General features: G+C 37.7%; 1 protein-coding gene across 3 annotated transcripts in view; it reads right to left on the bottom strand.

Moving 5' to 3' along the window:
• rin3 (Ras and Rab interactor 3) overlaps window positions 1–23,702 on the bottom strand; it is a 45,169-nt gene that overhangs the window by 7,062 nt on the left and 14,405 nt on the right. For 2 of the 3 annotated variants that reach the window (XM_069193409.1, XM_015351230.2), the window contains exons 4-9: window positions 21,444–21,558; window positions 9,429–9,501; window positions 8,068–8,159; window positions 5,282–6,616; window positions 1,752–2,060; window positions 173–304 (exon numbers count right to left, since the gene is read on the bottom strand). In XM_069193409.1, coding sequence (XP_069049510.1) covers window positions 173–304; window positions 1,752–2,060; window positions 5,282–6,616; window positions 8,068–8,159; window positions 9,429–9,501; window positions 21,444–21,558 — 2,056 coding nt within the window. Of the gene's footprint in view, window positions 1–172; window positions 305–1,751; window positions 2,061–5,281; window positions 6,617–8,067; window positions 8,160–9,428; window positions 9,502–21,443; window positions 21,559–23,702 lie in introns of those variants that run through there. The other variant, XM_015351231.2, reaches the window with a different exon arrangement.

Below are 23,702 nucleotides of genomic sequence, written 5' to 3'. Positions count from 1 at the left end.
AAACAATTCATTGGGGCATAGGGTAATATGGTTTTGTTTAATTGTTAATGCACTGTGCAGACATTCTGTGGGACTTATAGATTAGTTGTATTTTGATACATGTTTGTGGTTTAATTAATCAACAAAATGAATGTCCATTTCTTTAAAAAAAGCAGTTATTTATGTGTTCTACCTTCTCCAAGTTGCAAAGCAGGGTCCATGAGCTCCATCATGTACTCCACATCAAGCAGCATCGCACTTATATTGCTCCTCACTAACACATACATCAACACTGGGAGGAAGTCATCTGCACCATGGTGCTTCCCTGAATAAAAGATAATAAATTGCAGAATCTCAGCACTCCTGAATTCCTGTCTTATTTACACTCCGGGGTGCCATAATTTTGCACACAAAAGTACCTATACACCTATATCTGACATTTTTAAACCAACAAAACAATTTTGATATTTTACTGTGTCCAAATAAATGTCAGAAATGACAACTTCAATACCTTTAAAAAGATCAATACCTACTGTATAATGTACACTACAGGCAATATCAATGCAACTCTTTAAAGTAATATGTGCAGAATGACTAGAGTGGGGATGATCTTGTTACCTATCCAATACCAGGTAATTCCAGAATCACATCAAAACAAACATTTTCATCCCTGAATAACAGGCGCTCTCTTAAAGCACATCTACTGTGGACTTTGTAACAGTTTAGAACAAAGTACAGCACAGAAGCACTTTTCAAGCATCCACATGAAAAATAAAACTGTATTACCAGCACAGAAAAGGAAGCCAAGTCAATGAGGCCAGATTTGGAAAAGCAGGAAGCCTTTTCTTGGCTTCAGCCAAGTTTGGAACAGTAGAGCTCTACATTGTTTCTAGCTAAATCTATACTGTTTTTAGAAATGCAGTTTTAGAAGTGTCATTCATAGACCGCTGCTGATAAACAACCAAGACCCTTGGCCCTGAGAAGAAAGAGAAATGATCTAAGCTACTATTATTTTTGATCAATGGGACAAAAAGAGAAGTATGCTGTAGAGAAGTAAGAAGAAGAGAAGTTGATAAGAGCTAAATGTGATGCTGTAAGACTACAGATCTGCCACAGATACAGTAGGTGCATGCTATCATTCAAACTGTGCACACAAGATTATCAGACCCAGCATAAAATTATCCTTAACTTTTGCAAAGTTATTACTCTCGGGTCTGATAAAGTATTGAAAGCAAAAGTAAAAAAATATTACTATGCTTTAAAGTTACATTTAGACATAAATACATATATTACTCCCAAGAAATACCAAATGGAATCTCTTGCAAACAAATAAAATTGTGCATGTGCATTGCATGGATTTATATATTTTTTGTTGTCTACTTTCAGCAAAAAAGATGTTCAACAAACTATTGTGGAGTATCTTCAGTGTTTAATTTTCTCCACAACTTCTGTCTCTATGCAAACTTAATGCGTTTCTGAAGAATTTCTGAAGAAAAACCAAACCCTTCACATAATTTTAAAAATATTTTTTATCTTGGATTGAGAAAATTGATAATATCTTTACACAAATATTAGAGTTCTTCAGGTATGAATCTGTGTTGCCCATGACTTATTAAAAGTCAAATTTAGAAAAACATGAATTCAAATTCTTTGCAAGAAATAGGAATGTATGAAATGTGGTGTAGTGTGATGAAAGAAAGGACATTCTTATGTTAAACATACAGTATATTAAAATAACTATCAGGTGTAATAAGTCAGTCTGCTCTGCTCACCTGGACAGCCCACTGACATGGAGTCATAGATGATCTTGCAGGTCTTGAGCAGGATGGCGATCTTCTTTTCAGGGGAATATTCTTTGTGTAGGTTTGTAAACTTGAGGTGGATCTTCTCCATCACAGGGGTCTCAGGCACGCTGGTGGTCACCCCCATGTCAGTAGTGGTGGTGTTCAACACAACTTGCTGGTTGTCTTTCAGTCTTTTCAGAGATAAGTCCTTGGTATGGATGTCCTTCAGCCCATTGTAGATTGCTTCCCTTATTGGTTTCAGAACGCTCTTGCACAGAGCTGCCTCTATAATTGCTTCTGTAGATCACAACAGGAATGAATTAAAAAAGATGACTTAAGCAGTTCATATCAGTTTTAATACTGTAGACAAGTTTGGTCTCCGTGTTATAAAAACAATATTTCTGCTAAGGAATCTGTCTGGATAAGAGCAACCGCATACATTCTGGGACTTTAAGGAAGGTCCTACTCTGATGAACATTTTTATTCTGGAAGAGAGAGGACTATGACAGAATCCTCAAAGACACTGACCAGTCAAACCAGCGAACTTCTTTAGAAAGAATAGTGAATCAATTATCTACTATTCTTCAGATTACCATTCTTCAATTCTTCAGAAGCCTTAAGGATAATCCCCATACAAATTAAACACAACATCATACTAATCTTTGACAAGATGTCTCTAATGTCACTGTTACAAAGTGCAATGTGTAAATTGGTCAGTGCTGCTACATGCCCCTTTCTGGCGCAACTGCAAAATGTGACCCATGTCACTTCCTCTCACTGAACTTTGCACACTTCAATCATGGGCTACTTTTACCAGACCTTCAAATGCGTAAAACGGAACTATGCAAAAAATGAACAATGTACACAGAAAAAAAATGTAAATGCTAGAAAACAAAATACATCTTCTGATAACAGACCTTCCCAAGTAAAAGGGAGGGTTTAAAGTCAAGGTCTTATACTGTATGTGCAAAGTAACACATTTTATATAAAAAATAATATAAACATTATTTAGATAGATAGATAAAACTTTATTAATCCCGTAGGGAAATTGATTAAATTGATATTCATGGATATGTAAATTGTATATTTTATGTTTGTGTTTATTTACCGTTCTTTTGCATTAAAGCCAAGAACAAGGACTTCTTAACCCATAGGGTAAAATGGTCTCCTCTCATTTGTACCTCCCTTACCTATTCTTACTGGGGGCTCCTTGCTAAGAGCTGTTCCTAAGAAAGAGGAGACCCTTAGTCAGAAATGTAATAAAACCCCTGTATTAGTGGATGATGTTAAATACTATGAGGCAAATTGTATATATTAGTCTTTAGTTGAGTTTTTTATATATATGGTAGCAAAGGACAGGTAAAAGTTTATTCCTTTGCCTTCGGAACACAGCCAAAATGTTGTCTCTTTTCCTTTCAGCATAGAATAAACCAATTCCTGCTCTTTTTGCAGCCTATGCATGCTAACACAGCTACCTATTTGAACTTATATACTGTATGTGCACTTACAGTATGTCTATATCCTACAGTATTATAAGGAATTAGCATTCTACCAGCTAAAAATGATACATTTTAACTAAAAAATCTATGATCGACAAGTGGATGTGTTAAACCTATTAATACCCATCTGCCTCTATGGATGATTTTTTCATGTAAAGTTTAATATGGTGATGTATATTTATCAATGATTGTACTTGGGGGGGGGGGGGTAGTGAGTATGGGGATACTCACTGGTGAATAAAATTACACAGGTCGGGTAACTGATTTTTAAACGCATGAAAATATGAAGGTAAAGCATCATGTCATGCTTTTTTTCTGTGTAGCAGAGCTAAAACAAAGAATTTTCTTGTGCACTGTAAACCAAAATGTTTATAAGAAAATATTTGTCAAAACCTTCTTTTGCTAAAATAATTTCAAAGCATAATCTGCAAATGCTTGCCTCTTTGATGACACTCAAAAACAGATAAAAATAAAACAGGTAAAGGGAAGATTTACATCATGTTATGGTATGTGTCTGCAAAGCATTTTTAATATGATCAATAATCATATTACACTGCATGTCTGAGTAATGTCTGTCCATCCATTTCTAACTATTGTATCCTATACAGGGTTGCGGGGGAACTGGACCCTATCCTGGCAATGAAAGTGACATGGCATACATGCGAAAACTGGCCCTTGTGTGAGTACTGTATGTGCATGTTTGTGTCTGTGTGTGCCCTGTGGTGGACTGGCATCCCGTCAAGGGTACATCTTGCACAAACATGCACATACAGTACTCACACAAGGGCCAGTTTTCACATGTATGCCATGTATGTGTTTGGACTGTGGGAGGAAACTGGACTACCCAGAGGAAACCCACATTAACCCCTGTCCTTCAACTGCCTCTATTCTGCTTCCTACTGAGAACAACAGGTGCACAGTCTTCATGAATGATCTAACAGTAGTATTCATTTGATCACATTCACATACTGCTCTAATAGTTGCAGTTGCAACCTGTGGATAAGTACTTTGGTTTTAAACATGACCCATTTCAACTGTCTGTTTGCAAATCCCATAGTAATATGCTTCATGGAGGAGCTGCTATTGCAGAATGTTAGAACTGGATTGGCAGAGTTTCTTGAAAAGGATAGTGCACATATCAACATATTTTAACATGTAAAAAGCAATCCAATATTGCAGATTTTAAAGGCACAAGAAAACATGAATATACAGTTAAGTTCAACTTTTATAGTTGCAAAATAGAATGGTAAAGACTTTCTTAAAAGCCCAGGTAATGCCATTTGGTTTATTGTCAAGTCACAATCATATAACCATTACCCAGGGCACAAGATAATAGATAGTAAATAGCTCAAGATTATTGGAATCCACCCTCCTGAAATTTCATTTTTTGATAACCTGATAATAAGAAAGAAACCTGGGATGATGGGGAAAATAGTCATCTTTCAACTGTTACATACATAATCCATCAAAAACACAGAATGAGAACAAAATCATAAACACAGGACAGGAGGAGATTGTTACAGACAGAATAATTGGTCTCTGAGCTTTACAACTCCAACTACAAAAGGATAGTACCAGACAAGTCTATTTAGAACATACGGTATACCAACTGGACTTTGAGCGTCACACCCCCTTAGACCGGAGCTCTAAACATTACTCCACAGTTTCCAAAATGTGGTAACACAAAGGATTGGAGCTGTGTCACTGCTGCACATACGCAAGCAATGGTATAACAAGAAAGGGGCATGTTTAAGGAAACATTGTGATTTAATTCTCCACCAGCAAGAAATGCTCTCAAAAGGCAGGAACAGAAAGAACTACCGTTTGAGTAGAACTACTGTTTTTATTAAGTACATCTGAGAATCGTTTACTGACCTCCACTACCACCTGACATAAACCTCAATGAAATGTCAATACAGTATATAGGAAAAAAAAGATTGCAAGCATCATGTCATCTCAGAGGTGATTAAAATGGTAATGTGTCATCAAACAATAAATATTTTGAAGAAATTGTGTTACCTAGTTTTTCATCTGTATATACAGCAGTTTCCACAAGTCCCTGAAGCTCTGCACTTTGTATCAAGTAGCTCTTGAGCTGTGTCATCATCTGGCGGATCTCCTGGAGCATTTCTGTACTAGAAGAGTGTTTCTTCATAGTCTCCAGGGTGAAGGTTTTGTAGTCCGACACTAAGTTCCCAAAGTATGTGTCCTTGTCTCTAGCCAGCTCTACTATCTTCTTCTGTAGCTTTCTGTCGGCACTCAGAAAGCTTGTGAACATGTGGGAGATGTTGACCATGGACAACCGCTGCTTGGCTTTGTCTAACATGATGGTGGGGTTCCGCTTTATATTGCTTTGACTGTGGGATTCCATCTCCTCCTCTGTGCTGCTGGTGGAATATGAGTCATGGTCAAGAATTGTGGGGTTTCCTTCAGGCGAGAACAGAGAGACATCAGGACTTTTGAGGTCCATAGAATTCAGAGACTTTCGTACTGTGTTTGGCGTGCTGGAGGTCTGAGGTGAAAATCCTGGTTCATTCCCAGCTGTGGCATTAGGTGCTGATGAATTTGAACCCTCTGAAGTGAGTTCATTTACTTTCCCAAGTTCAGTATTAAGTGTCACTTGAGAAGGTCTCTTCTTCCTTGGAGGGGGAATTGGAGGCATCTTTTTCACTGACACAGGGGGTTTGACAGTTCCCAGTGATGAAGTTTTAGAATCATTCTGTGCTGGTTTTGTTACTACCAGGGCTTTCTCTGACTGAGCGTCCGCCATTTGGGTATCTTCAATGCAGATCAGTGTAGCGACAGGCACTGAGTCAACATCTTTCTTCTCCAAGGATATCACTTCTTCTTTTATCAGAGGCTCTTCAGAGAGCTTTTCAGACAGTCTTCTCCTGGGGGGCACTGGAGGGATCCGAGCATGCTTCTGGAGTTTAGATTGCTCTGCGCTACATTCTGGTTTCTGAGCTGTGAGGACAAGGCTACTGCTGGATTCCTCATTTGGCTTGACTTTGTCCTTTGCTTCCTTTGTACCACCCAAGAACTCCTCTGTTGCTTGAGGCCGAGGTGGGATGGGAGGAGGTCTCTTGTACCTTGGCTGCACTGTGTTTGGAGTGTTCAAACTCTGGCTTCTGGTTATGGGAGGAGCTGCTGAAGGCAGGCTGTTGCAATACTCTTCGATAAAAATAGGATTGACATACCACAGCCTGTCATTTCCTATTGACAGCTCAATCTCACATGAGCAGTGACTTGCATCGGTCTGAAAATGCTGGCCTGTTCTCAAACCTCCGGCACTGGTGTTCAAACTTCGATCCCTCAAAGTATCTGTTCTCCGGTTCATAGAAGAGCCCCAGAAATCTGCAAAAGCCAAGGTGAAAAAAAAGTAATAAATTCTGTCTTAAAGGAAGTTACTTCCTTTGGATTGCTCATGCTTTTTCAATTGAAAATATTGCACAAATTAACAGCTAGCCATGCAATATCAGAAAAATTACAATACTACTAGTTTTGTAATAGTAGTAGATGTGTCTGTTAGTGGTTAATTTTGACAGTCACTATTAATAAGCAAAACAAAAAGACAAAGGATGGCGCAAATTCTCTTTACAGAAATATATTACACAAGTTGATATGACACCGAAACATTCAGCATTGCACACAATGACTGTGGAAGAGACTGTAAAAAATATTCAAACATGATGGAAGAATTTAAATTACCTATGTTAGATATGGTTTGGGTTCAAAAGTTAATTACCTTAAGTCTCCAAGGACCAAACTCTTTTTAACTCAACAAATGTCTTGCATAATTAAGAATGTCTTCTAAACACATTACATAAAATAAAAACAAACGGCCAGGACTAGGGTTGGAGATCTCTGCATTACACTGAGTGACTTGCTCATAAGCGCTGTGTTGAAGGCATTTTATAATACCCCTGTAAAATAGCCTGAGATATCCTACCCTGAGATGGGTGGTCTCAATGCTCTACACACACAAAATCAAATAATAATCCAGGATACTTTATTTGATGCCCTTTTCACATCAATAACAACAAGCAAAAACAAAGAAACAACACCCAACAGTACTAACACTGTGCACACCCTTGATGGAAATTTGAATTCCTAAACTCTTTACCAATCAACTAATAATGACCTAATTAATTCTTACTGTCCTTTAGGAGTGTATAGTGGCCTCTAGGTGCAGGTCAGCTGTTACATCTCTCTCTTCAGCTGACCAGCCACGCAGCCTAACAGGTAGTAATATTTAATCATTCTTCACACTTGTATAGTTCTTTTTTGGACAGTCCCCGCAAAGCGCTTTACAGGTAATGGGGATCACCACCACCAATGTACAACTTCCACCTGGATGATACAACAGCAGCCATAGTGCGCACGTAAGCTCACCACACATCAGCTATTAGTAAGGAGGAGAACAGAGTGATGAAGCCAGTTCAAAGATGGGGATTATTGGGAGACCATGGTTAGTAAAGGCCAATGGGAAATTTGCCAGTGGCTTGCCAGTTGTGAGTTGCAGGGTGATATAGCTGCTGGCATTAAGTAAAAACAATAATGTAACTCTACGTCACCCCTACAAATCTGGTGGGCCAATTACCAATGGACTTTTTCTATCCCCCCTCTCAAAAGACTTTTGAGCTGTAGAAGCATGACATTGTGTTTTAGTGTACATACAGTACCTGACTAAGATTTCATATTTTTTTAAAAAGCGAATGGGGTTTATTGAACTCTCTGAACCTTGTTCCAAGTTGGTGAAGACACGAATTTCAAATTGAAAAAAAAAGAAATACTATCAGTCTCACCTGAACCCAGGTTTGAAATTGTCTCCATGTCTTCATATTTTGTTGCCTCAATTATAACCTGGGGCAACTTTAAAGTAAAAGGAAGCACATCTCTTAAAAAAAGAACAAAACCAAAAATTACAGGATGTAACAGTACTTGGGTATTATGTGTGCTAAAAAAGCATATCACTAATATAAGTTCTGTACCTACAGTTCTCATGGTTTATGTTTTTTGCAGTGTGAGCTTCAAATATTTGTACACCTTGCAGATTTAATGTGGGAATCCTTCCTCCACTGATTCCTAGCTAACTTTAATTTTGACATAAACCAGGAGGTGTCAGTATAGACCAGAACATTTAACAATTCAAATTGAAAATTGATAGTTCCTGCTTGTTTTTATTTTGCTGAGCTGTTGGAATATTGAGAGCAATGCTATCACATAACACATAATGAACTTTAAAGAAAGTAATATGTCAGGCAAACAGAAAACAGCTCAACACACAGGAAGTGTGCAGCCAGCTATTGTGTACTCGATGCATTTAAAGATAAAGCCCAGCACTGAATGTCCCATAAACTGATATTCTGAATAGTGTTGTATCTAATCACCTTGGTAAGTGTGAAAATCAGCAATACCTGTATATTAAACCTATCCAAACCCCAATAAGAAGCGGGGCATTCAATCAGTCACTCAGCAAATTAGCACCTGTACTTCAATTTCTGTTAACTTTTGTAATAGAACAAAAATGCTCAGAGTTTTGAAGCTCTACTCAGAACACATGAATTAAACTGTAGTTTGAATGTCATTGTGGTAAAACATTTAAAGCCTGAAATGAAAAGGGTGACATGGAGCTCACTGTTTTCAGAAACAGACACATTACTAAGACTTTTGATACAGACTAAAACTGTGCCCTTTTTAAAGGACTTTTTAAAACTAATAAAGGACAGAGCAGATTGAACATAAATTTAATTTTTCAGACTGAGAACAGTGCAGTGTTAAAAATGTAGATATATTGTATATTATTTTAATGTCTGCTGTGCCTTAGGAGGTGCTCATATCATAAAGTAATTTAAGCAGACTAGCTAAATGACATGTTGATGTTAATAATCATCAGAATTCTACTACTAATAGTGATGTACTGTACATGTGTAGGTCAGGCTGTAAGAGGTAAACACCGGGAACTTTATTTGCTCTCAACAGAATGACTAAAAAATGAATATAATCTGTGGAACATGAACATTTTAAGGCTCATCTAAAAGATTATACATCACTCAGTGAGTGATGTAGGGATTTGAACATAATGGAGATGTGCAAAGAAATAAGAAGGAAAACAGCCAGCCAAGGTGTTGGTAACAGAAACTCAATCCAATTCAGGCGCTCTTACCTGCTGACACAGTAGAAAGCGATGAGTTTGAAGATATCGTCAAAGACCAGCACTGAGCCCTCAAGGTAGAGCACTGAAAAAAGTGAGAGATGGTTTAAGTTTAGAGCAGAGACAATAAGAAAGCAGCTAATCAAAAGCAGTTAATCAAACCTATTCTCTTTGAGGTGTGGAGGAGCCTGGTTTATCCATTAAAAACCCATGTAAACATCACACAAATAAGCTTTCAAGGTCAGAAACAAACCCAGGGGCCTACAGAGAGTTAGCAGCGGTGCTTAACATCACAACAGTGTAGTTCCTATCTAGACTATAATTTAATTCTTTATCACAAAGAATCTAACTGCAACAATCTGCTATAAGACTGTCTTAGAACATACTTGAGTCAACACAGATGCAGATCGAAAGGGAAAATGAATCGTTCCCTTCCATCTCAGTGTTGGTTGGGAACAAACCCCAGAGTGAACAGAGCACTGGCTCCCAAATTAGGGATTTGCAAAGGAGAGTAGAACTCACCAGACTAGTACTGTTTAGATATCAAAACCATGAGAAAGTCTCTCTGATTGTGCTGTTTTGGTAAATCAGACTTTTATAGTGCAGCATGAAAACTTCAATTTATGATAGATTTTATTTTACACTTCTATTTTATATAATTGTTTACGCTCATCTAACTTTCCAGTAAAAAGGAACCCGTGAAGATCTTCAAGGCAGACAGAGGCGAAGTTACATAACACTACTTAACCCCCCCAATCTCATTTCCTCCTTAATCCTCTGATAAATGTATTCTCAGGAGTTAATTCTGATCCCACGTCAGTGTGCCATGTCACAGTGTGGGCATTACAACCAACAGCCTTGGCAGAGTCAGAGAGTTACACAGAATGGGATGGGATATGCAGTACTTTCCAAATTAAAATATAGTGAAATACAGAACATATTGATGACTCCTTTAGTACCTTAAAGTATACAGTATGATTACGGCAATAGATTAAATCTAAGAATTCAGACCTGTGAACTTGATATTTAGAAGAAGGACCTACAGAAATTTCTGCTCTATGACTTGTTGCACAACTTCGCATACCAATGTGTTATAATTGTTGTCAATTCTTCTTGGCAGATCTGCTCAAGATTGTTGGAATTCCCATATCGCTTCTGGATAGAAGTTTCCAAGTTTTGTATCTGAACACTGGAAAAACACAGAGGGACACTAACCTTATTTTTAAGCCACTCCAATGCAGCATTGGCATAGAGCTTCAGGGTTTGGTTGAAATTCTTTACTAGGCCATCAGTTTGGGAGTGATACTGTATACAGATGTTCTTAAAAATTTGAGTCTAAGAAGACCTACAACCTCCTCCATGAGGCGTGAGGTAAAGGGAGTTCCCTGGTCAGTAAAGATCTCTTTAGGCAGTCTGACTCTTGTTAATAATTTTATCCCTCTCTTAATTATACTTCTGATGGCCCTACAGTGGGGTATGGCTTCCAGGTATTGTGAGGTATAATTGACAAATAAGATAAGATAAGATCACTTTATTAGCCATATACAATTTCTTGCATTAGGAATTTGTCTTTTCACATACCCCAGCTTGCTCTCCATGAGACACACAGGAACACAGACAGGGAGGAAACGAGCCATCAGAAACCCCAATTCTCAGATGTCATGGGAATTGGTGAGAAATGACGGAGCCTTCTTTATTCCAGAGTTAATCAGAGAAAAAGAAGAGGAAGAGCCTTCAATATTAGTGTGTGTCTGTGTCACTACCCCTTTTCCTCCGTGTTTACTGAACGCACAGATGACCTTTTTAGGTTTTATTTCTGGAAAAACAGCTGTTTCCAGTTTCCCTGAGGAGATGTCGTTTTTATTGACTTGTGAGCTGACAAATTGTTTGAATCAGGGAAAATCTTTCCTGAGAATAAGGGGATATGGTGGCCCCAGAGCAATGGCTCAGGAGGTTCAGGAGGACAGCAGGGTCACACTTTTGTCCCCCATGAATGCAGTGAATGGTAAGGCATCAACGATCCTCAGTGAGTGGGTTTCATCGCCTCTGGGGACACCAGACATAGGGCACTCCCTGAGTCAACTAGGGTTTATGTTGAGTGTCTATTCAGGAGTATCGATTCCAGGAATGAAGCATTTTGGAGGAAAATCTGTAGGTGACAATCTGCAAGCGTCATTTGCTGGTCCTTCAGGAAGGAGTGGACGATGTTACAGTCCATTCTCACGTCTTCATTGAGAAATTAATCTGCCTCATGTTCATCCGTGCCATTCTGGTCACTGAGATTCATTTTGGGTCTAACCCAGGAAGAAAATGGACATTCTTGATTTCAATTGGACCCTTCGGCTGCTTCTCATCTCTGCTCTGCTCTCCCTTCATTGCACAGTTCCTGACACAAAATAGAGGCACCCTTTGGATTATTGGCGATGTTGGCTGCAGAGAGGTGTCTCTCCAAAGGTCAGTTTGCATGACAGTTTGTTGCGCTTCAGGGAGCAAGTGTTGTAAGTATATGTTAAGGACTTTGCTCTACTGTTCAGCTCAGGGTTAATGTGAGCAGTTCCAACCGCTTTCTATGTAAATGAGATCAAACATTTGGGAGCAAGTGGAGATGCGGGGATCATAACACCACTCCTGAAAGCATTGTGCCTGGACCCATACAGTGACTCTTTCACATGCTAGAATCTCCTCTTTGAGACGCTTGTAATCTGAGGTGGCAGTGCTGTCCAGGTTATAGTAAATCTTTTGGAATTTGCCACAGAGAAATGGAGCTACAATACTCCAACAAAGGCTTGGATTCCCCTGCAGGTGTTTGATGGTCCTATTAAATACTCTGAGGTATGGTATGCTTCCATGTCATTTTCAGGAGTCATTTTTTGTAAAACATGACTAGGCTAGACTTGGACGTGTGCTGTGGGATCAGAGTCCAGACACATTGTTGTGATTTTCCCTCTCATTTTGCAGCATAGATCTTACTTAGCAGTGACCTGCTACTGTAGGTAGCGAGTCTGTGCTGAGGCTGCCACCTGGAATGTGGCTGGCTGTGCCTGCGGAGTTGAACTTGGTGTTATAAAAGTCATTAGCCTCCCACTTAGCAGCCACAGACGGAGTGAGGGTTTGGACCATTTCATATCAAGTAGACTCAATCAGTCTACCACTGTGACTTCAAAACAAATGCAGCCCAACGTTGGGCACCAAAATTTGACATTGCTTGGATTTTTAGGTTGTGCTCTTCACCGGCTTCATGTCTAATATCTCTCAAGGAAATAGATCGCTGGTGTGACATCACTCCATTGAAGGCTTTTTATTACCTAGTTAAGGGCGAGTGTTCTACAAGATTTACTTTCTCTGGTGTAGCGAAAGAGTGTACCAGAGCTGAGGACTCTTGTCCTGGTTGTGGCACACCTTGTTAGCCTTTTTATATAGCCCTCTGAATTAGGGTGTTGGTGCCAAGAGATATTCACATGGATGCCAGGGAAGAGCGAGATGGCTAGTTTTCTTGTCTCAGGGGCCCTCTGGTGGTAACTAGTGGACTTGGAAGGTGAACCTTTCTTCGCTTTGGCGCACATTATTATTGTTATTGTTATTGTTATTGTTATTATATTACAATCCTTCAACACAACATTGAAGATAATCAGAAAGCAACAACATGAAAACTGTGAAGTACCATTCTACAAAACCACATTTTTGGGGAGGTTCATTGAACATGGTGCTACAAAACATTGGTAAATTATTACTCTCTTCATCTTTAAATAAAATATTTTCTAATGTCAAACATGACTTTCCATGTTTACTGAGCCCCAAACTAAAATTTTATCAATTTTTTATGTTGTTATTGTTGATCATACCAGTATTCTGGTTGGTATTAATAATGACAACTCATGACTGAGCATCTAGTCCTCTTTAGGCAACCTGCTGTAGCTTAAGTTTAAAGCATGCTTACAAATGACTCCTCTCATTCTCTATGGAGAGACTATTAATGGAAACAGGAGGGCTAATGCATATTTGTAAAGAAATCAAATTTATATTTTCCACTGACGGAAATGCATTCATCTTTAGCCGAGTCAGTGGTTATCATATTTTGTATTTCCTGTTACGTTACCATAGGAACTATCTGTGAATGGTTGACCCTTTCGAGTGAAGCTTCCACTTTATTTTTAGAAAGAAAATGAAAGACAGAAGAGCACTGCCGCAATACACTACACCCCTGCCTCTGTCCACCTTTTTTAAAAATTTTTGAAAAATAAAGAACTCCCTTATTCTTTTCTGAATGAGACTGTCAGATACAGATGTAATTACATTGTTAGAAAGTAATACTGGTAGAAGCAACTGCAACAGTGTCTGCTCTGGCTCTGAGATCCTTCTCTGCACAAGAGTAGCACTGAAATAAAAAGAATCACTGTTCTCTGAACTTCCATTCAAGAGCTAAAACTGACAAATTTAAATACAGTATTGTACATACAGTAATGCTACTGTTTAAAATATAATATTATTTCCTTGTGTATGAAAAACTATAACATACTTTTCCTCAATTTTTAATTGAAAAAAAACTTTATCTACAGTCAGAGTACATGGCCTTTGCATAAAATATGTACAGCATACTGTATAGTGGTTCTGTGTAATAATTCTTGACTGGGTCTTTTATGCTGAGTTATATTTTAAACAGTGGAAACTCGTGTCCTGTTTCTAAAACATTCTCTTTTTAATGTTCACTTTCTACAGATAGGCAGCCACGTTCCTGAGTGCACTCTGAAATGTGTTAGGTGAAGCAGAATTCATGTGGAAATGTCAGGAATACCCTAGTTTTACGTATCCTCTCACATAAAAAAGAAATGTTCTCAGATCAAGGTGTCAAAGGTTTTATGGAGAGAGCTATCTGTACATCACAAACTTCACATTCTTTAGAGGTGCTCTTTTTTAGTCGACATTCACATATTATTGATTCTTTGACTATCAGCTGATGGAATAGGTTTTGAGATACTACCTTTTAGTAGTAAACTAATAAGGTTAGTAAACTCGGCTTCCCATCTTCCTTAATCTCATTAAAACCTACGGGTTTTCCTTAATCTATAAGGAAAGATAACAATGATCAGATGAATAAAAAAATTATCTTAATGTACAGTAAATGCTTGTGTATATATAAATGAAAATGTCTGGTTATGATTGTGTTCTTGTTAATCTTTTTGTATTACATTTGTATCAGATAAGATGAGCAAGTTCAGATTTAAACAAATACAGTTTTTATGTTTCATGCATTCATTTTTCTTGAACTGTAAATAATGATGTATAGTCCTATGAATCCAATTCTAACATAAAATGTCCTCTAGGTGAAATTGTTTATAAGAGTTAGTACATTGCAAGACTGAAAAGCATACTGCAAGACTAAATTACATAACACCAAAGAGGAAATCCCCACACATCTGTTTGTTTTGACATTATGAAATCAAATACCCAAGAGGCTAACCCTGGGCTAAATTAACGAGCAATGCAATAAAAATGAAAGCAACATCTTGGATACTATAATGTTTTAATACTGACATTATTGCCATTTATGCAATGTTCCAAATGTTTTTTTCTTTATTTGCTCCAGAGAAAAATTAAATTCCATTGATGAAGCCATTTTAAAAGTTGAAAGTTTAATGTCTAATATGAAGCAATATAACCACAGAGCACAGAAATAACAGCAAAACACACTTTTAACTCCGTTTCTACCATCTTCAAATATGCAAAATCCACTCACTTCTTCCTAATGTCAATCAAATTCATTTAAAATAATGTAGTGCCCACGTGGGCTAGGAACAGCAGCTGAGGGGAGGGGCTACCCGCCCATATATAGTGGGACGAGGGCTGGAGACGCCATCTTCCCTCTTCTGTCTGTGTAGGTGTGGTGCAGTGCTGTATCTCCCCTTTCCCTATGTGTGTAACCCCCCTCAGCGTCTTTGATAAATGTCCTGAAAACCCGTGCCAGAGCCTCCAGCCTGTTTCTTTCAATCACCGAGCCCTGGGAGTGTACAATACGTTCTAGAGCAAATGAATCTCAGGAACCTCTATGTGTAAAAGGGCAGAAGAGAAAAGTATTGAGTTAATGCAAGACATTAACTGTGAACACAGGATATGCACTGATTACTGTTCTTAAAGCAACAAAAGCCTAAAAAGCAACAAAAAACATACTGCAACAATATGATCAACAAGAGGTTTTTGCGCTTGTAATAGTATGATAATGAAGGTTATTAAAAAGTAGAATTCTCCTTCATTGAGACTGTTGTGTTTTCCTTCACCAGTGTTTGTGCATCTTGTCTTGCTTGTCTGATTGTAGTAATAATAATAATAATAATAATAATAATAATAATAATAATAATAATAATAAAACTTATTTTATATAGCACCTTTAAAGGTGGCTTCTCAAAGTGTTTTACAGAATGAAGAACAACAATAAATAAAAAGAATACACAAAATAAAACACAATTACAATATAGAGATGAGACCGTGGATGGTGGTACTAGGAATAGCAGAGGGATGAAGAATGGAACCAGTTAAGTAAAGGCTCTTCTAAAGAAGAAGGTTTTGAGTCTGGATTTCAAGAAGTTTAGAGAAGGTGACTCTTACAAGTGATTATAGTATAAACTACAGTACAGTATATGTATCAATATAGTTTTAAAGTGAAATGTAGGCAGCAGCCATATCACCCTCAACCTGGCAACCCACTGAAGCTAAGCAGGTGTGAGATTGGCGAGTACCTGGATGAGAGACCTCCTGGGAAAAAAAGGTTGCTGCTGGAATAGTTATTAGAGGGGCCAGTAGGGGGTGCCACAGTATAGGGACACTATCCCGTAAAAAGGTGCTGTCCTTTGCATGAGACATAAAACCAAGGTCCTGACTCTCTGTGGTCATTCCATCTGGAAAATGGTTGCATTATTAGTGTTTCAACTGCTTATGTGGATTTATTTTTTGAAATTTATGATTAATTTTCAACTGTATTGTACTGGTGATCTCTTTTTAAAGTTTTAGCAAAATGTTCATGTATGGTTACTTTTACTTTTTCCAAGCTGTTCAGCCTCTATTCACCTTCTTAGACTATCAAAAAAAAACAACCTTCAAGCTTTAACGTGAAGTCAGAATTCTCAGAAAAGTGAAATACTTTTAGCTACAAGCTATGCCTGGACTCTATGCAAATTAATTCAATTCAATTCTTATTGTCATAGGTTTCCTTTACTTCTCGCTGTGGTGTAAATCTTAGCTGCCTATGCTCATTTCAGAAAATACAACCTCCAGTCACCCCTATTTAAAATCTTTTCATTCTTTAACTGATCACAAAGCTATCTTATTTAATTTAAGTACTCACTCAAATTAGACTCATATTAAACATATTATGACATTTCACAACCTTGAGTCTCTTTTTCAGGGGTCCATCAACCCTGTACTTTCATATGTAATTAATGTCATGATCAACTTTGAAGAGCTTGATGAATCCTATAATTACATCTTTAGCACTGCTGTAAATTCACTTGCCCCTGAGAAAACATGGACAGTGTCCTTCAAGTGCTCCTCTACATGGTTTACCGAAGAACTTAATCTTTTGAAGGTTCAAAGGTAGAGACTCCAGTGCCTGTGGGGAAAATCAGGCCTAACTGTTCATTTGTTTGCCCTTAAGGACCAGCAGTTCCACTATGCTGCAATTTTGAAAGCAACTTGCAGTAAATATTATTTATCACTAATTGATGAAGATACAGTAAGGGATTTCCCTTGGCTATTTAAACTAAACCAGCTTATCAATCCTATCCCCACAGTACCCTCTACAGCAACCACTGAAACCACAAAAAAGTGCAACTTTTTTCTTAACCTTTTTAAGGATATAGTTTCCATTATCTGGCAAAATTACAGCTGGTTCAATCTGTACGGTATCTCTTCCTCACCTTACCTGCTCTTTGCAAGCTTTAACAGGGTCTCTTCTGTTGCTCTGTTGACCTTTGTTTCTAGGATGAGTACATCTACATGTTCCTTGGATCCTATTCCTAAAGTATGCCTCTGTTCGAAGCCTGCTTACTTATTCTGATTTAGTTAATCTTAGCTTTGATTCATGAATTTAACCTTTACCCTAACCTACTCTCCAGTTCTTAACTCCAACATCCCCTTCATCTCAAAGGTTCTTGACAAGGCAGTAGCTACTCAGCTACAGTTTACTTTGAGTTCTAAAGATGGCTGTTGCAAATGGTCTCCATCCATCCTTGTTCTGCTTTGTCTCTCAGCTGCTTTTGACACTGTGGACCACAACATTCTTCTGCAGGGAATGAGGGACTATATCTGACTGGATTGCAATAGACTGTAATAGAATTCCTCTTTCCAACAGGCAGCAGTTTATCTCTACGGGGAAAACAAGATCAGAGTTGTCACCAGTGACTTATTGTTTCTCCAGTTGTGTCAGTATAAGGTCAGTATCTGGGCCCATCTTGTTCCTAATCAAATCACCATCACTAGTAACTGAATGTCTATCATTAATGGATATGTTATCTACAGTGGCCAGTAATTTGGGTGTCAATGCTTCCCTCAATTTTTCAAATCAAATAAGAAAACATCTGTAAGTCTTCATATTTCCATTTGAAAAATATCTCCTGGCAAAGGTCTTTTCTCAATTTTGAAGATATTAAAAAGTTAATTATTTTTAATGTCTGGACCTGGACTATTGTAACACTCTCCTTTGTGGTTTTCCCTCAATCACATAAATTAAATTACAACTTATCCAGAACAGTGCTGCTAGGGTGCTCACCAGATCAAGGAAGTCAGACCATATCATCCCTATTCTACCAATGCTCCATTTGCTCCCTGTCCCCCAGAGAGTGGATTTTAAAGGCTCTAAAACACAATGGTCCACTTTACCCCACTGACCTTTTTTTATCAAACTTTTATCTTATCTTATCTTTTAGATAAGGTCAATTCAATCTACTGCAGGTCCCAAAAACCAAACTACATACTAATGCTTCTCCATCTATACCTCCCTGATTATCTCAGAAAAGTGTTTCAAATGATATTTTTTTTACTAAGACCTTACTAAGTCTTTTTAGCCTTTGTTATGTGAATCACATTGGAATTTGTTTTAATGTGGTTTTTAACTGGTTCCATTTTCAGGGCCATGAATGTTTCATTTTCACCATGGCCATCACATCCTTGTACACTGTCATTCCCCACAATGACCCCAAGCACATTCTGGACAAACCCACAGTGCTTTATCTACCAACCCATACTCTTGTATGTCTTGCAGAATTGGTCCTCGCCATCATGGGACCCAGTTAAGCAAATATTTTTGTCGGCTGTGTAGAAGAACCACATGCTCTAATGATTAACTAGAGTATTCCCTGCATATTCTCATCAACTTCCACCCATACCTCAAGTATAACATTAATATATCTTCCACAACTCTTCCATTTTTAGACATAAACCTTTCCATTAACCATCCACGACTCTCAACTTCTGTCTATTGCAAACCCACTGACTCACAAACAGTAGCTCCTATACAGCTCCTTCCACCCCACATAGTGTACAGTACTAAACAGTCCCTTTTTCCCTGTTCCTCGGGTTCAACGATTATACAGTGATGACAAAGATTTCCATAGCTAAGTCTTCAAAATAACTCTTTTTTCATTAACAGAAGATTCCCTGCACATTTCTCTTGAGCCAAAAACAGCCCTTGTATCATCAACCCTCACAGGAAATCCTGGACTCACACCCGCATTCCATTGGTGTTGCTTACCACCCTCACACCCTTTCTATTCCCAGAACCATTAAAGAGAACTTCCCTGTCTTACAGGATGACCCCTTCCTTGGTACTCTTTTTCCCGACTACCCCATTATCTCATATTGCTGATTAATAATCTGCACAACCTACTGTACTTTTTCACAGCTCCCTTAAGTTCCCAGAGCAACCATCCACACCAGGCACTTACCACTGCAACCAAACCCGCTTCATCATCTGCAAATCTAATACAACACAGATGTGTGGACAATTCTGGGTCACCCAGATGACATCATGTAGTTCCAACAACCACATTTACTTAATCTCCTGCAGAAAATGCCCAGCCGTTTACATTGATGAGACAGGAAGAAAACTGGCAGACCATTCAGGGAACATGTCAGAGTGAGGATCAAAGATCTTCCCAAACCATTTACTGTATTTCACCTCGATCTTGGTGAAATAAACACCTTATGCCACGATATTGCTGATTTCTATGTCTGTGTTCTCACAGAGGGGTTTCAGAAGTCCTATTGCCCAAAATTATCCTGAAACTTCCACCCCCTTCTCTCAACAACAGACTCATTTCCTGTTAAATCCGCTATTCTCTATTTATTTGCTGATTTTGGCTTTTCACACCTCTTCAGCTGTTCTCCCTGAGTTTGGACACACATTTTCACCTGCTTTATGCCCATATGCTTCCTGTTCTTCACCCCTTCTAAACTACTGTACAGCCAAAATGTTGTGTCTCTTTCCTTTTTCCTTTCAGCATGGAATCAACCTTTATCTGTTCCTTTGCAGCCTACACATGCTACAGCTACCTACATGAAATGTGCTGTAGAAATTATTTTTATTATTAAAATACATGTAACACTTAAGGAGCTGTTTGAGTGAAAAGCACTGGAGTTGAACAGAAAGTTGCATGTTGAATAAGTCTGTTCTAAAACAAATGCAGGGATAAACTGAAGTATTTTGTTTAATTTTAAACCACAATGCTGTCCTACAACCAGATATGTCATGACATGATACATCTTATCTGTAGGTATAGAAATTGTTTAGCTTGATTAGAGCAAGATTATTTTGATTAATTGCAAATTAATGCTGCTCTCATTAGCACCCACTCAAAGCCCTATTTTCCTCACTAAGATCCATTCCTGTGTGCTTCAAGAGACCTCAAGCACCGGTGTAGTTGTACGAACGTGACTGACAATGTAGCATTAGTGGAACCTATTGAGACAGGAAACTTGTGGTCAGACCTTCACACCCTTAAGAGAGTTTGAGCAAATGTGAGAGGTATAATCTGTAAACACACTTCATCTTTTAAAATATATTTTTTTCCACCAAAGTACATCCCAACCTCAAAGCTATTAGCACGGACATCTGTGTTGTACAGTACACATCACTCATAAATTGAAAAAAAATTCTGAGAGCTACTCAGTATAGCTCTTGGAAGCTACAATTACAAATTATTAAAAAAGCCAAGCAAACTTCTTAAAAAACCTTTTTTTGTGCAAATGAAAGAAGGCTCTTAGGCATGTTTTGTTCATTGTTTTAGTTTAATATCTAAATGAAACATAGTGATTGTGTACATCAATTTCTTAAAAGTGTCTAGAGTCAATCACCCAGCTGGGAAACCTGTCCCAGTCTCCCACAACTCTGTGTATTCTCCATCATCAATTTCATTTTAGTTTCTAATTGTGACTCTGTCTCCTGACTTACCCCTGTCTATATTGCTTAGGATCTTATATACTGTAATCAGATCTCCACTCAAACTAAAGAGATTTACATAAGAAAATGCCTGCACATGAGATTGGGCCTTTCAGCTCTTCTTGTGGTTTTATAGTTTAGTAAATCTTAATTTAAAATTTTATCCAGATGTTTCTTAACCACAAAACAAATTCAAATATATTTCAAGTTTCCTAAATAATTACTTAGAAGTGTAATTATACAGTACTTTATCGTGTTAACTGTGCATCTGCAGCAATGTCACATTTACATATTCATATACAGCTTTAGAAATTTCTTCATCATTACATTTTAAGCACCTAAATACTATAGATCAGACAAACAGTATATGATTTTATTTTTAATAACAAAATAACAATCATTTAAGTCTTACAAAATTGCTCTCAGTAGCCTTTTAAGGATAATGGATTCTGAAAAAGCTCCCATAGGATCTTATAATTCTTTTTCTAACTGTCTGGTTATTTAGGAGATCAGAATGTCAGAGATCTGGTATTTTATTTGTGTAGGATGATGATATTTCATCTAGCCTCCACGATTCCCCCCTGAATGAAACAACTACTTACAGCTTTTTTCCTCTTTGATCACGATGTCTTGTATGCGTGGCTTTCCATCCTTGTCAGAGAAGCGAACTGAAAGAACCATTTTTTTTAGATTTGCATTCTTCTTCACCAGGAATATCTACAGAAGATAAAAAGATATGGTTACTGTAAGTGATACAAATCCAATTGAGAATGTTTCTTGGACCTTCCTTGCTACAAATGTCCCCCGACTATTGTTTATTGTTTCAAGATTGTGATTTTTGTGAGCTCACAGAAAATACATTTAATTGCCAGCAACTACTGCTGCATGCAGTATTGTTGTGCAGTTGATAAATAAACATTGATTTGATTTGATTATTGTCATATGTACCTGAGTGCAATGAAATGCATACTTATGTGTTTCCTCAAATAACAAATGACATAAATTATTTCACAAATTGGAGACAAGAACATGAGACAATAACATGTGTGCCATCTAAATACTGTCAAAAAGTAGCAGCAGTATGCATAAATGTACCGTTAGAAGCAATATACATGAGAAATACAATAACAGTAGTATACATTAGAAGGGTAACAAATGTAATCTTCAGCAGCATTCAAGTAGCAGCGATGTGCAAATTTTAAGGGACCTATTGTACAGGTAATTAAAATTTAAAGTTGTAAGAGGATGAACTATGCTGTGGTTACAAAACAAACCTGAAGAGCTATTGCAAACATCATTAATACTATATATTGTTATATATCCTAACAAATAATCAGTGTTCGTTACTGTTTATCACTTTTCACTTATGAGTGATAAAATTAATTTGCTAAGTGTTTGCCAGTGCATATTTTAATCTCTTTTTATAAGCCACTTGCTTATGATTCTGTGTTTGTTAATTTCACTAGTTTTGGATTTACCTAGTTGTTTTTTTAAGTATACCTGAATCTAAATCACTGATAAAGTCCAGGAAAAGTAAATGGGGCTAAAATGGGTCCCTGCAGTACACCACTGCTTGCATCTGGTCTGTACAGCATATGAACACCACCCCATGTTTTCTTAAATACAACTGGTAATACAGCATCATACCCTTGTCAGGTATTACATTTAAGACTATAAATTGTTAACAAAAGGTACAAATACGGCAAAAATGCTCAAATTGGGGTGATGTAATTATTGGAGTACCACAGGGATCTGTATTATCTATATGAAGAGCTATGAACAATAATAACAATATTAACAAAGTGCCAATGATAAAAGGTACCATGTGTTTCTACACATTAACTTCTAAAAGTGTGCAAATATTACATAATGTGCATACATTAAACTATGAACTTAAAATTACTGTTATTTCCTTTAAAAATAAAAAAAATAGAGTATCGCATGCATGGCACTTAACTGGACAGAATGTGGAGCAGTGGGTAGTGTTCTGGAAGGATGTGGGTTTCAATCCCAGGAAACACTAATGTTGCCCCTTTTGTGCTATGTGTCACCTGAATTGCTCCAGGAAAATATCCAGCTGTATACAGTATGTGGGTAAAAATGTAAGTTGCTTTAGATAAAAACATCAGTTAATTCAATTTGGAATAAAATAAAGCAGAGCTTGAATCTGGTGTATGTGTGTGCATACAAGCTAACCTGTCGTTTTTAATTAGAACAGTCAACCACAAATTCACAAGACTGATATTAAGTGAACTTCCTCTTCAAATAAATTTAGACACTGTCCTTCTATGCTAAATGACTTCAATAAGAAACTCTGCATGCATAACAGAAGTGTGGAAATGAAATATAGGACCTAACAAGAAGGAATAATCAAATACAGCCATCACATTACCAATCTGTGTTTCTCTCATCAAACAACTGAGCTGTTGCAGCAGTACCTTTCTTTTGTGCCTCTTGGGTTAATTTGATTTGGAAAGTGCATTTCAAAATGCATGTTCATTGCATAATGCAAACATAGAGTGCCAGTGCATCAATCAGCATCACACACATTCTCGACTAGAATCAACTGTGTTGTTGTGCGTTTCAATAAGACCCTATCCTCTCAGAATGAACATTGTAGCATATTGCTAAGCACATTAGGTATCTGTGAAAAACAAAAAGAGGATCTTCCCACAAATAGTGCTCCCCCAAGTGGTGGCTGGAAACCATCACTCCATCCATTTTCCAACTGCTTTATCCAATACAGGACCCAATACAGAATACAGTGTATACCAGCAAGTAATAGGCACAAGGTGAAATAAACCCCGGATGGGTCACTAATCCCTTCCAGGGCACAGACACAAAAACATGTACACATTCAC

This window comes from Lepisosteus oculatus, chromosome 8, assembly GCF_040954835.1.
Source record: "Lepisosteus oculatus isolate fLepOcu1 chromosome 8, fLepOcu1.hap2, whole genome shotgun sequence".
Classification (NCBI taxonomy): domain Eukaryota; kingdom Metazoa; phylum Chordata; class Actinopteri; order Semionotiformes; family Lepisosteidae; genus Lepisosteus; species Lepisosteus oculatus.
This window is presented reverse-complemented; position numbering and strand designations above follow the sequence as displayed.